This window comes from Anolis sagrei, chromosome 6, assembly GCF_037176765.1.
Source record: "Anolis sagrei isolate rAnoSag1 chromosome 6, rAnoSag1.mat, whole genome shotgun sequence".
NCBI classification, from domain to species: domain Eukaryota; kingdom Metazoa; phylum Chordata; class Lepidosauria; order Squamata; family Dactyloidae; genus Anolis; species Anolis sagrei.
Genome location: NC_090026.1, coordinates 61,689,968 through 61,703,531, shown reverse-complemented (window position 1 = coordinate 61,703,531; position 13,564 = coordinate 61,689,968). Strand labels below are relative to the sequence as shown.

Genomic DNA, 13,564 nt, shown 5'->3' with positions numbered 1-13,564 from the left:
AGAACACATATGCAAGTGGCAAAGGTGGGGGTTTTTTTACATTTTATTATGGTACTTCATAGAACATCAACATCTGTTGAGATGTAATATGAACTGAGAATAGTGGCACAGTATTAGCTTTCTACCTCCAGATGTCTCTGTTGCAGAGAACATAACTACATCTTGGCAGAGGAGACAGTCCAGAACAAGGGTCCTCAAACTTTTCAAACAGAGGGCCAGGTCACAGTCCTTCAAACTGTAGGAGGGCCGGATTATAATTTAAAAAACATGACTAAATTCCTATGCACACTGCACGTATCTTATTTGTAGTGCAAAAAACCTCCCAACAACTTTAAAACAATACAATAATTAAAACAAATATAAACTTATTAGTATTTCAATGGGAAGTGTGGGCCTGCTTTTGGCTGATGAGATAGGATAATTGTTGCTGTTGTTCTTGTTGTTGTGTGCTTTCAAGTCATTTCAGACTTAAGTTGACTCTGAGTGAGGGCCGGGTAAATGACCTTGGAGGGCCATATGCGGCCCCCGGGCCATAGTTTGAGGACCTCTGGTCCAGAAGCAGGAGAACTGTGGCTTTAAGAATCAACACTGCCAGCAGAGGCAACACATTGTTTAGTAAATGCTTATCAAACCCTAATTCAATACAGCACAATAAAGGTTAAGCATCTCTTATTCTGAGATCCAAAATACTCCAAGCTCCAAAATTGTACACATGGATGCCTGAACGAATGAAACCTTGGCTTTCTAATGTTTCAAAGTATGAACATTTTATTCCATGCATAAAATTATTAAAAAGTATTGTATAAAAATTACCTTCAGGCTATGTGTACAAGATATATAGCAAGACTAAAGTAATTCCATGTTAAGATCTAGGTCTCATGTCTAAGGTAATTCATTAGACACACATGTGGAAATACAGGTATTCCATAATCCAAAAAAATTCTCAAATCCAAAACCTTCTGTTCCCAAGCATTTAGGATAAGGGATACTCAACCTGTATCTGCAAGAGACCAGGCTCAATTACCACTCTGATGGTAAATGACATTCACTGACAAAAATTACAGAAGAAACCGTGGAACACTGCAGTCTCAAGATAATAATGACATTCATTAATCTGAAAAACCATACCTATAAGTGGTTCTTTTCGATCCGGATCCTTCATGTAATCTCTCAGAGATCTTATAATTTTTGAAGGCTGTGGCTTTACTAAAAAGAAAACAAACATATTGCATACAGTAATTAAAAGAGCTTTGCCACATCTACTGTCTACATAAATGCATGAAGAATGTATATCCTACTGAGTTGATCAGTAAAAGGGACAGAAACTTTTGCCTCATTTTCCTTCCTTTAGTATTAAGGATTAAATAAAACAGGCTGGAGTAAATTCAGAAGATATTTACTCATGTTCCCATGTAATTCCCATGTTATTTCAACACAGTGGTTAAACCAAAAAGTGTGCAACTACAAACTGTTTGGATTGGCCAATTGAACAGAAGGTAGCTGTTACATTTAACCACCGAAGTGGAACAGCAAAGGCAGATTCAACCTGTAATGAAACTGCATATTTTATTTCCAATAAAAGCAAACTAATGATTCAGATTACCATTTTTCTTTTCTTCTAAACCCAGAAATCAAAACACATACTAGATTCACAGAGGAAGCACCTATTTGCCATATGCTACCCAGGAGGTACGCGTACATTTTTTTACCTCATGAATTTGTCTAGTATAGTTAATATATGTATTAGAGATAATTTAAAATTATTTAATGAATGAGTTATTTGAAAAGATTGTAGTTACACCTTTGAATTCAGAAGCTTCAACAGAATGCATATGTATATTGTAAAAAAGCTCCGAGCCTTCAGAGAGTGGCGGTATATAAAATTGATTAATAAATAAATAATAAATAAAATAAAATGCCCACTACCATTCAGGAAATGAATCCATAAATGAAAGGCTTCAAAGCCTCCCATCATAACACCCCTGCTCTGGTATTGCAAATTCAGGGTTGTGGCTTCCCTGATTGGATCTATCTGTAATGAGGTATTCCACTTGTCCTATTGCTTTCTACCTTAACAAGCATTACTGTCTTTTCTAGTAAGTCATGTCTTCTCAAAATATGACTATCAGTTTATTTCATTCTGGCTTCAAGGAAGAATTCAGGTTTGATTTGCTCTAGGGCTGGTTTATTTGTCTTTCTAGCTATCCATTATAATTGCTTGTATTGTTGTGATTATTGCTTGTATTGTTGTGTTCGGCCTCGGCCTTGTGTAAGTGTTATTGTTATTATTATTATTATCCACAATATCTCCAAAACTTTTTTTCATTTCCACATTTCACGAGTTCATTTTCTTCCTATCAGCTTTCTTCACTCTTCAGCTTTCACAGGCATTCATATTAATTGCAAATACAGTAACATACATAATCCTAACTTGAGTGTTTAAATATATATCTCTACACTTTAGAATCTTCTACAGTTCCTTCAAGGTGTCCTTCAAGTCTTACACTTCTTTTGATTTCTTGCCTACAGTCTTCAGTCTGATTAATGATTGAGTTAAAGTGTCACATGCAACTCCTAGAACGATTCCATCAGTGTTGCCTCCGGAAAATTCTGTAAATCTCTTGGGTAGACAAGCGGACAAATGTTAGCATGCTAGAAGAAGCAAAAACACCGGGATTGTGGCACAGCTGGCTGAGTGTCAGCTGCATTAAGATCACTCTGACCAAAAGGTCATGAGTTCGAAGCCAGCCCGGGCTGGAGTGGGTGTCCAGCCATTGTGTAGCCCGTTGTCGACCTTTACAACCCGAAAGACAGTTGCATCTGTCAAGTAGGAAAATAAGGTACCACCTTGTGTGGGAGGCTAAATTTAACTAATTTATGAGGCCATAAAGAAAAAAAAAAACTCCGGGGAATGTGGAATGCGGAAGAACTTCATCGGTGTCGTTGATGGAGGATGAAAAGCAGCAGCTCCCCTGGCGGCCAGAAAAAAGTTAAATAGCCTCGGTGTATTTGTGTGTTAAATGTTGTTTGTCAAACTGGCATTGAATGTTTGCCATATATGTGTTTGCTGTAATCCGCCCTGAGTCCCCTGCAGGGTGAGAAGGGCGGAATATAAGACTGCAAATAAATAAATAAATAAATAAACAAATAAATAAATAAGACCACCAGCATTGAAGCGATGGCCCTCTGCCATCAAGTCCTCTGGACCAACCACGTTGTCCGGACGCCCGACCACCGTCTCCCAAAACAGTTGTTCTACTCCGAACTCAAGAAGGGAAAACGGAATGTTAGTGGGCAGGAAAAGAGACTTAAAGATGGGCTCAAAGCCAACCTTAAAAACTCTGGCATAAACACTGAGAACTGGGAAGCCCTGGCCCTTGAGCGCTCCAACTGGAGGTCAGCTGTGACCAGCAGTGCTGTAGAATTTGAAGAGGCATGAATGGAGGACAAAAGAGAGAAACATGTCAAGCAGAAGGCACGTCAAGCCTTCTGCCTTCCATCTGAAAACCAATGCCCTCACTGCGGGAGAAGATGCAGATCAAGAAAAGGGCTCCATAGTCACCTACGGACTCATCATCAGTACACCGAACTTGGAGGACAACATTACTCAGACAATGAAGAATCACCTAAGTAAGTAAGTGAGCTAAAGTATGGACAATCTTGAATTAATTCAATGTTTTCATTGTCTACTTTAAAGTTGTGTAATCTGTGGTTATTATTTTTGTTTCCTGTACAACTGTAGCAATGTCTTTGCACTTTATTCCTTGACTTTCTTCAGTAATCATTCTAGGACTTTGTTTTCAGCTAGTAGCATGGTGATAGAATCATAGAATTGGAAGAGACCTCATGGGCCATCCAGTCCAACCCCCTGCCAAGAAGCAGGAATATTGCATTCAAAGCAATATATGATAGATGGCCATCTAGCCTGTTTAAAAACCTCCAAAGGAGGAGCCTCCACCACACTCCGGGGCAGAGAGTTCCACTGCTGAATGGCTCTCGCAGTCAGGAAGTTCTTCCTCATGTTCAGATGAAATCTCCTTTCTTGCAGTTTGAAGCCATTGTTCCGCGTCCTAGTCTCCACGACAGCAGAAAACAAGCTTGCTCCCTCCTCCCTATGACTTCCTCTCACATATTTGATGTTCACATCCTTAAATTGTTGATATTACAATTCCAATGTTCATGCCCCCTTTCTTCAAGTCTAATCCTGTTTTACTTATATGCTCAGTGTAGATGTTAAAATAGATGAGGTGATAAAATGCAGCCTTGCTTGACTCTCTTGGCAACTGGAAACTATTACTTTCCCACATACTGCCCTGATTGTAATAGCTTTTTGTTCAACATATAAGTTATGTAATTAAACAGTCAAATATTGAGGTACATCCATTTATTTAAAAGCAACCCATTGGTTCTCATGTTCTATATAATCGAAGTGTTTGTTGTAACCTATAAAGCATGGATTTATTTTCTCTTTGAAATTCTTTGCCTTCAAGAATTTATATATGCAATATGACCCCAGTGCTTCTCCCTTTCCTGAACACAACCTCAACATCTGACATATCTGCAACATCTGCATATACTGTAAAGGTTTCTTGTAGAATTTTAAGCATCACTTGCACAGGTTTTAATGCAATAATTCTAGGGTTATTATGATCCTGAGTGTTTTCTTTCTTGGGGAGGGACAAATACGAAGTGTTTCCAATCTGTGGGCCAATACTTTGTGTTCCATATTTGTTGAGAGATTTTTGTTAGAAATAGCATATATTGTGTTATTGTAGCTATTAATATGCCACCTGTTCCTGGTGTTTTATTTCTCCCAAGAGTGCAAATTCCACTTTACTTTCTAAAATTACAGGTTCATTCTCAAATGGTTCTTCCTTCAATGAACCTGTCATAATTTCATTTTTTCATAGAGTTCTTCGAGGTATTATTTCCATCACCTTTTTATTTCTACTTGGTCATGTAAAATATCCCCCTATTTATTTATTTATTGTGTCAGGAGCAGACCAAACAGTTGCGTTGCATTTTTTAACAAACAAACAAAACAAAACACAAAGCTTGCAAGCTTGGTAGTTGATTAAATGTCCTTTAACCAGTATCTGGCCACTTGGAGTGCTTCTCGTGTTGTTGCAAGAAGGTCCTCCATTGTGCATGTGGAAGGGCTCAGGTTGCATTGCAGCAGGTGGTCAGTGGTTTGCTCCTCTCCACACTCGCATGTCGTGGATTCCACTTTGTAGCCCCATTTGTTAACGTTGGCTCTGCATCTCGTGGTGCCAGTGCGCAGTCTGCTCAGCGCCTTCCAAGTCGCCCAGTTTTCTGTGTGCCCAGGGGGGAGTCTCTCATTTGGTATCAGCCATTGATTGAGGTTCTGGGTTTGAGCCTGCCACTTTTGGACTCTCGCTTGCTGAGGTGTTCCAGCGAGTGTCTCTGTAGATCTTAGAAAACTATTTCTTGATTTAAGTCACTGACGTGCTGGCTGATATCCACACAGGGGATGAGCTGGAGATGTCACTGCCTTGGTCCTTTCACTATTGGCTGCTACTTCCCGGCGGATGTCAGGTGGTGCAATACCGGCTAAACAGTGTAATTTCTCCAGTGGTGTAGGGCGCAGACACCCCGTAAATATTCAAATTTTTGATAGCAGTCTGTGCCACAATCTACTACTGGCCTATTTTTTTTTAATGGGAAGGCAACTCCTCCGTCTTCTGCCTCCAATTAGGCCATCTATTTGATTTTCTGTATTTGCCATCAAGGGAGCCCCCGGTGGCACAGTGGGCTAAAGTGCTGAGCTGCTGAGCTTGTTGACCAAAAGGTCGCAGGTTCGATTCCAGGGAGCGGCGTAATATTCTGCTGTCATCCCTAGCTTCTGCCAACCTAGCAGTTTGAAAACATGCAAAATGTGACTAGATCAATAGGTACCGCTCCGGTGGGAAGGTAATGGCGCTCCATGCAGTCATGCCAGCCACATGATCTTGGAGGTGTCTATGGACAATGCCAGCTCTTCGGCTTTGTCCGCACCCCAGGGTCAGACATGACTGGACTTAATGTCAGGGGACAACCTTTACCTTTTTACCTATTTGCCATCAGGTGATGCCCACATATACCACTGCCTCTTTGATTGCTTGAAGAATGTGTTTGTGATGAACAAATTATTGGCCTTGCAAAATTCTTGAACCTAGGCCAAATTCTCCTACAATCTTGGATTCTTCTCTGTTTCCTATTTTTGCATTCCAATGACCTCTGATTGACATGAAGTTGTGTTTTGGTATGCGATCAATTTCCTCCTGGGCTCCAGGATAGAAACTTCTGCAGCATAAAATTGGATTGTGGTTGTTATATTCCTTGAAGTTTCACTGATATTATTTTGTCAGTCGTTGCATTCTATTCTTTAATTGCTTTGATTACATTTCTCCTCACTATTTAATGCAACACTGTCTTTCTTCTTAGAATTGTTGTAAAGCACTCAATTCAAACTATGACATCTCATTATTACCAACTTTCGCTTGGTCACCCCAAATAATACAAATATTTATACATTCCATCTATTGTTTTACTATGTCTGGTTTGCTCTGGTTTACGTGTCTCTAATTCCATGGTCATAAAATGTGATGCGCAGTTTCAGACTTCACTTTTACCTCTGATCACATCAACAACTGAACGTCCTTTTGGTTGCGTCATTAACCACGACATCTTGAATTTGTCCTCTAATCGCCAGTAGCTCACTGAGTGTTTTCTGACCTTGGAGTTTCCTGGTACTTTTGTTTCATTTTGGACTGCTTCTTCATAGGTTTTCAAGGTAAATGACATTCGAAAGGGGTTTACACCATGCCACCTTCTGTGCAGTACCAACATGTATTTTTGTTGTTGCTGCTGCTCCAATAGCTGTCTGGCACATTTTACCTGACTCCACAGCACAGGAGATTCTACTAGCAGCACAGCTATCAATGCCTCACAGGAGCATACAATCTCCCACCATGGAAAGACAGTACTATAGTGAATCACTTTCTGATAATTTTCTTTGAAATTACTGAGATTCTAAGAAATCCAGTTTCTAAAAAATATTTGTTCTTACCTGGGATTGGCTCTGGAGTTAATATTGGGGAACCTGGAAAGACACACCAATAAAGACTGTATTTTCATATTAATGTTTGCAAACAGTACATTAAGCCATTTCTTCTGCATACTCAAGTTTCTGAGCTAGCCATATTATTCCTGCTGGAACCAGATGCTTTTGTCATCATTACCCAGCTGAAATTTGCCAAATTATTCTTATGTCTTTACACATGCTCTTAATAACCCCCTAATATAGGGGTGGGCAACTATGGAAGACCCTCGGGAGAACTTGGGGGACAACACAGATCCCAATGTACTTGCCTCTCCAGAATATCTCTTTCTTGCCCCCAAATGCTATTTAGAAGACATATTAGCTTGTTTTGTACCTTCCAGGGCATCAAGAGAATATTTTGGGACAAAACAAGTTGTTTTTTTAATTTAAAAAATACAGTTTCATTTTGATTCCTAATGTTGAACTAGCTTAACAGCCTCATTCTACTCCTTCTCTTGCACCTCCATTTGTCTTTTCATGTAGAACTAGCTTAACCGCCTCATTCTACTTCTTCTCTTGCACCTCCATCTGTCCTTCCATGTCCTGCCAAAAGCGCCAGCTCTTCCATTCACCACCATCCCACAGCTCAGCCTGATTTTAAGTCCCTTTCCCAGTGATCCACCCAATTCTGTCTCTTGTTCTTCTATCAGATTTTACACCCCTTTCTTGCTTTAAAGGAGCTTAAAATCTGGCAGCAGAAGTAATGAGCAAGGGGGTGGGTTGATGGTCTGGCTGCTGCTTCTTGGTAGGTAAGTAGTGGAGAAATTAGGAAAGCCCCTTCCCTAGAAATCTTCAAAAAGAACCTTAAAACCTGGCTTTTCCACTGCGCCTTTGATTAGTAGGTATATAATCCCACATGATTGCTCTGCCTCAAAGTTCTGTCATTGGAGTATACGTCCCGTCCCCCCCCCCCCAAATGGGAAAGCTTGCTTCCACAACTCCCACTAAAATGAGCCCTCCTCCGTAAATTATCTGCTTCCCTCTTTTATCTCGCCCGACTTTTTAATTAGCTTTATTCAGTTTGTCCTTTCAATTATTACACGTTGCCCACTCATTATTATTGTGCCTGTGCATATTCTTTATTTTTCATATTGCTATGTATTCATGTGTTTTATGTAACTATGATGTTATTGTTTGTTGTTCGCGTTTTCAGTTTGTGTTTTTGGTTTTTCTTTATTGTAATTGTCATTTGGGCTTGGCCTCATGTAAGCCGCTCCGAGTCCCCATTGGAGAGATGGAGGCGGGGTAACAAATAAAGATTATTCTTATTATTATTATTATTATTATTGTGGATGGAATGAAAGGATGGTGCTGTTGGCAGGACACTGAAGAACAGGCAGAGTCATCAGAAGAAATGAAGCAAGGAGAACTATTGAGCAATGGGTTTAACATCTGTCTGGGGCTTTGCCCACATCTACAACAGGCATCCTTAGAGGTTGTGAGGTTTGTTGGAAAGAAGACAAGTGGGGTTTATATGTCTGTGGAATGTTCCCACCCTGGACACTCCACAGATATATAAACCCCACTTGTCTTATTTCCAACAGACTTCACAACCCCAGAGGATGCCTGCCATAGTTGTGGGCGAAACGTCAGGAGAGAATGCTCCTGGAACATGGCCATACAGCCCGGAAAACTCACAACAACCCAGTGATTCCGGCCATGAAAGTCTTCAACAACACAGTGAAAAAACCATTGAAAATCGTTCTCCGGCATACCATTTCTTCTACATCCTCCTTCCATCTTTGCAGAAGAACATCTGCCTTGGTTGGTGAGTCATAGTCTTTATGTCAACACTTTTTACCTGTATTGTGATGATCCAGGTTCCTTCACCTAAACCTACTGCTGAAAATCACATTTCAGCTATTATGTTTATTTACTTGAACAAATCTATTGCATTGTTGATGTAGACAAATAACTGCCAGTTCTATAATAAAATTAATATGATTACTGTGACTGAAAAGGCAGAAATATTTCCAATTTTGTGATGTCAAATCAGGATTTTGAAAAGCTAGCAGAAATGAAGACAATTTAAATGTATCAATTTGCAATCAAGGGCTGTCATAGCAACAACATATGAAAAGCAAGTTTTGCACTCACGTCTTTCCTGCAGGTCTTTTTCATTCTAAACGAAGATGCAAGTGTTTCAGAAATAAAAGAGAACTATTAGTGAACTACCCTTTTTCTTTTTTAAAGACAAAAGTGTTCCCATGAGTATAGTTTCTGCAGATAAATGACATCAAAGGCAAACTTCTATTGAAAAAGAAAAAAGCATTGCCTTCGTGATTTTCTGCAGAAGCTAAAGCCTATGGAAAAACATAATTTCAAGGAATACAAGATTAATTTAAGCTCAAATCTAGTGTTATTCATACGCAATGATTGATTTGTGCTAGTCTGACTTTTGGGGATGGCATACACAAAGTCTTGATTTTTGCACAATTTCAGCTCCTACAACCCTAGGAGCTGAACTCCCTCAAAATCAAGATTTTGTGCCATTTGATGAAAATTGCTAGGTGATTTTTTCCTCTCTAAAACGTCGAGAAGAGTGACAGGAAAGGTGAGAAACTAAAATAAATTCAATCAACAAAACAGATCTGGATTTTAAAAAATACAAAAAAGTAGTTTCCATGTTATAGGTAAGGTATTATAAAAGAGAGAATTCAAAAGAGCAGCAAGTCAGTATACTCCATTCCTTTTTTTTCAAAATCAAGTGCCTATGTTTAATGTTTTGACACCTTGATTAAAACAGTAAGAGCACTTTAATAACACACTCTTGAATTCTTCTGTTTAATAAAAGCAGATCTTTGGTTTCATTCAGATAGATTGATAGAAAATTATTGATCGAAAAACTGGTCATTTATCTTTAAATTCTACGCAGAAAATTGCTTCTGGGTCTGAAATGCTTTTCCAATTGCTAACATCCATTAATAAAAGACCAAAAAATGGATTATATAGTCCAGGAAAAGCCTTCAGACAATTTAGATAACGTGTCAGCCACAAAGTTCAATGCAACGATAAATGGAAGTCAAATGATAAACAAAACGAATGCCGCTTCTTTATAGCATGATATAATGATACCCAACATTACTGCTTCTGGCATGGTAAATTTTGAACTTTAAATTATCATCTCTGTTTCAGTCATAGATGTCGTAAGTGTTCAAGGAATGGACATGAAAAAAGAGAAACCATTTTGGTCCATTATCTTCTGAAACATAGTTACCAATCTGTTTCTATACATGAACTAATATCAAGAAGACAAGATATGTAATTTTCATAACCTGTTACAAGTAATTGTAGATAGTTTGGACGGCTAAATTTCACTCCCGATATGCTCCAAAAGTGTTACTACGTAACATTCATCCAAGGATCAAAGTCTGAATAGGATAGTCTTTTAAATGGATTGAACACTTTAAAGTTTTTTCTGTTAGCCCTTACTCAAAAGAAAAAAAAAACACTTGATGATCTTGATCATTGTCACAACAGTCGGAACAGCTCTTCAAGATGAATCGTATTGAAAGTTACACTGGAAAAATTCTACTCAAAAACAGATCACTGACAGCACATTGACCACACTAAAATCTAAATACATAAACTGATGTTGTTTTCTGAATTTCCAAAAGCTATTTCCAGATGATTCTGCTGCTACTACTATTATTATTATATTTCTATTCTGCCCTTTTTTCCAGTTTGGGATTCAAAGTGGCTTAAACAATTAAAAAGACACTGTCCATAATGATTTTCAGTGAAAAAAATGAAACAACCAGTTGTTGAGAAGCCTTTATGTTTCATCCTTGATTGTCACCCAATCTAGTAATAAGTCACAAAAATAAGGTATGGGATTGACTTGGATCATTAAACTCAATTCATCCTCTTCACAAATATCTTCTTAGTGATCAACAGACATTCCAGCCATATGTTTTAGTTTATTTGGTAACATATAATCCACAACTTCCTAAAAAACTTACACAATATATTAAAATTTCAAAATCCGTTTCTTTAAAATTCACTGTGCTACATCTAACATTAAAATTATAAGACTCCATTACAGAGCTCTTGCCTCCAGAGGAAAAAAAACGAAGAAAAAGTCATTGGGGGCTTTTGACATCTTAGAAAGACGTGGAAGCTCCAGCACATAGAGTTTGAACATGTGCAAGAATAAAAAATATTGTATACAAGCCACAAAAGAAAAGAAAAAGGAACAAAATAGCTTTTTAATGTTACAGGTCAAACAACATACTCAAAGATGAACTTCTAAGCAGTAAAAGTAATCAAATACAAAACTACTGTATAAATATACAAGAAAGGCAGAAATCAAAGTAAAAACAATGCTGTTTTTCAACCACTATCATATATGAACGGTCAAAGAAACTAAAATTTTTTAATTATACTGTTTATTTCATCAGGTCAGAAGTTCATTTAAGCTGCCCTGAGATTTTGCTACTTTCAGCCTTCCACATTTGTGGTGATTAAGAGTGCAGGACCTTCACGAAAGTGGGAAAACTCTGAATATTCTAAGCCCCCCCCCCCCCCCCAATATGTAACATACATAAAAAGTACTTTACAATCCACAAATTCAATTCAGCTTCCTTTGCAATCAGGAGGTAGGTGAAACTTGCCACTGCCTTCACCACTGCCCTAAGCCATTTTTAACAGAGGGAGTTGTAAGCCTTGCCGCCTATTTGTAGTCTCTCTTAGTCTTGTAAGGCTTGCAGAAAGTCTGGGAACTTGAGGCAGTATTTATAAAACTGTAATAAGAAATTCATTGTGCAGATTTGACAAATGTGGATTTAATATGATGTGTGAGAATGAATGGATGAATGGAAGGTGAATGTATGGATGGAGCTACGAATTTTGGAAGCACCAGTAAAATATTACGGCCTGCAATGACTAACTACCTGCTTGCTGAACTTGCTATTGAGAAACTCTGATAAGAATTGGGACTGTGATAACAGAAATGTTTGCAACATTCCTTATGTTAAGAAGGAAGTCAACATAAGATCAACACCAATCAAGAAGATCAACATCTGGCCAGGAAATTGAGATGGATCCAAGATGGAAGATGTCTATCATTAATTTACAACTTTGGGACTACATCAACAAAATATTCCTATAAAAGACTCAGTCTAATAATGCTCAAATTGTGACCAACCTGAGGAGTCTGGTTCACCCGCTATGCTCTGCTCCATGGGAAGGAGAGAGATAGTGTACTATGGAGTGGTAGATCTGCACGGGAGCAGTCTGGTCTCATTGGGGCTTCTTTCTCAAGGGAAGAGGAAGAAGTGCGCTTTTGGAGTCTTGGATTTTGTGTAGAGAGTCAGGTTCTGCTGTATGGAAAACAGAGATCTGGTCCTTGGCATTGTTCTTAGGGAAAGAAGTTTTGGCATCTCAGCGTTTTGAAGTTTTGGCGTTATGGAAGTTATGGAACTGTGCGTTGACAGGCTGCAGAAAAGAAGGGTCTGGCCTAACAGGTGCTTCTCCAAGGAGGGAGAAAAGGATATGGTAATATTTTGGATACATATGGATGAATGCGTGTACATGTGTGTGAATGTTGAGTGAAAATGTAATTCCCCTTTGTTTATTTGTTAACCAATGTAATTGTAAATCCAATGTAGTTGCATAGAATCTGTATGTCTGTATGTCCAATGTCATTCTTTGTCTAAATGTTTATCTGTAATCTGATATACACTCTCACACTGGAAATTGCAATAAAAAGAACCTATGCTTCAAAGTTATTGATGACAAAACCATATTTAAAATGCCATAGAGGATAGGTAAAAACAATGGTAAATAATCAAATCCGCAAAGTTTGATCCCATGACCATGGAAGGCTGACTGTATTTACATTACACATCTAACGTTATGCTATATGATACAATGTTCAAGGAAGATGCTTTCAAATCAGTTTGTCCAAAATCCAATATGGTTGCAATATGAGGATGGAGATTGGCCTGCCCGTATGAAGTGTTGGATTTTTTTTTTACCTTTAGCTCATAATTTCTAGAAGATAGCGTAACTTAGTACTGATATGTCACTGAAAACAGTTATGTAATCTATGCCACAGATTAAGGAAAGCACAGTCAGTGTTAAATATAAGAATATTAATTACCTTTTTATGCTTTATTCCAGCACAGTGTCTCTCGAGTGATAGACACGGAACTTGGCAAACCTAAAACAAGTTTAAAAAATCAGTTATAAAATCATTTATCTAACTAGTCAAAAACAAGGCAGTGAAACTGTTGGTAGGGACACGGCAATGCATTATTGTATGGCATCCACTTATGTTGTAAGCCGCACTGAGTCCCTGAGGGGAGATGGGACAGGGTATAAATATAGTTGACTTGACATTACACCTTTAACAGCACTAGTTTCTAGTTTGTTTCTGAGGGCAATTCAATACAGTACTTTACCCCAACATTCTTCATCCACCTATTTATTTATGTTTGAACTCTGAAATAATTGTATTGT

At 38.4% G+C, this 13,564-nt stretch overlaps 1 protein-coding gene across 5 annotated transcripts in view; it reads right to left on the bottom strand.

Moving 5' to 3' along the window:
* Positions 1 to 13,564, bottom strand: part of LOC132778493 (uncharacterized) — a 44,071-nt gene that overhangs the window by 24,869 nt on the left and 5,638 nt on the right. For 4 of the 5 annotated variants that reach the window (XM_060781499.2, XM_060781501.2, XM_060781502.2 and 1 more), the window contains exons 4-7: positions 13,206 to 13,265; positions 9,200 to 9,224; positions 7,070 to 7,102; positions 1,129 to 1,206 (exon numbers count right to left, since the gene is read on the bottom strand). In XM_060781499.2, the coding sequence (XP_060637482.2) occupies positions 1,129 to 1,206; positions 7,070 to 7,102; positions 9,200 to 9,224; positions 13,206 to 13,265 (196 nt within the window). Of the gene's footprint in view, positions 1 to 1,128; positions 1,207 to 7,069; positions 7,103 to 9,199; positions 9,225 to 13,205; positions 13,266 to 13,564 lie in introns of those variants that run through there. The other variant, XM_060781503.2, reaches the window with a different exon arrangement.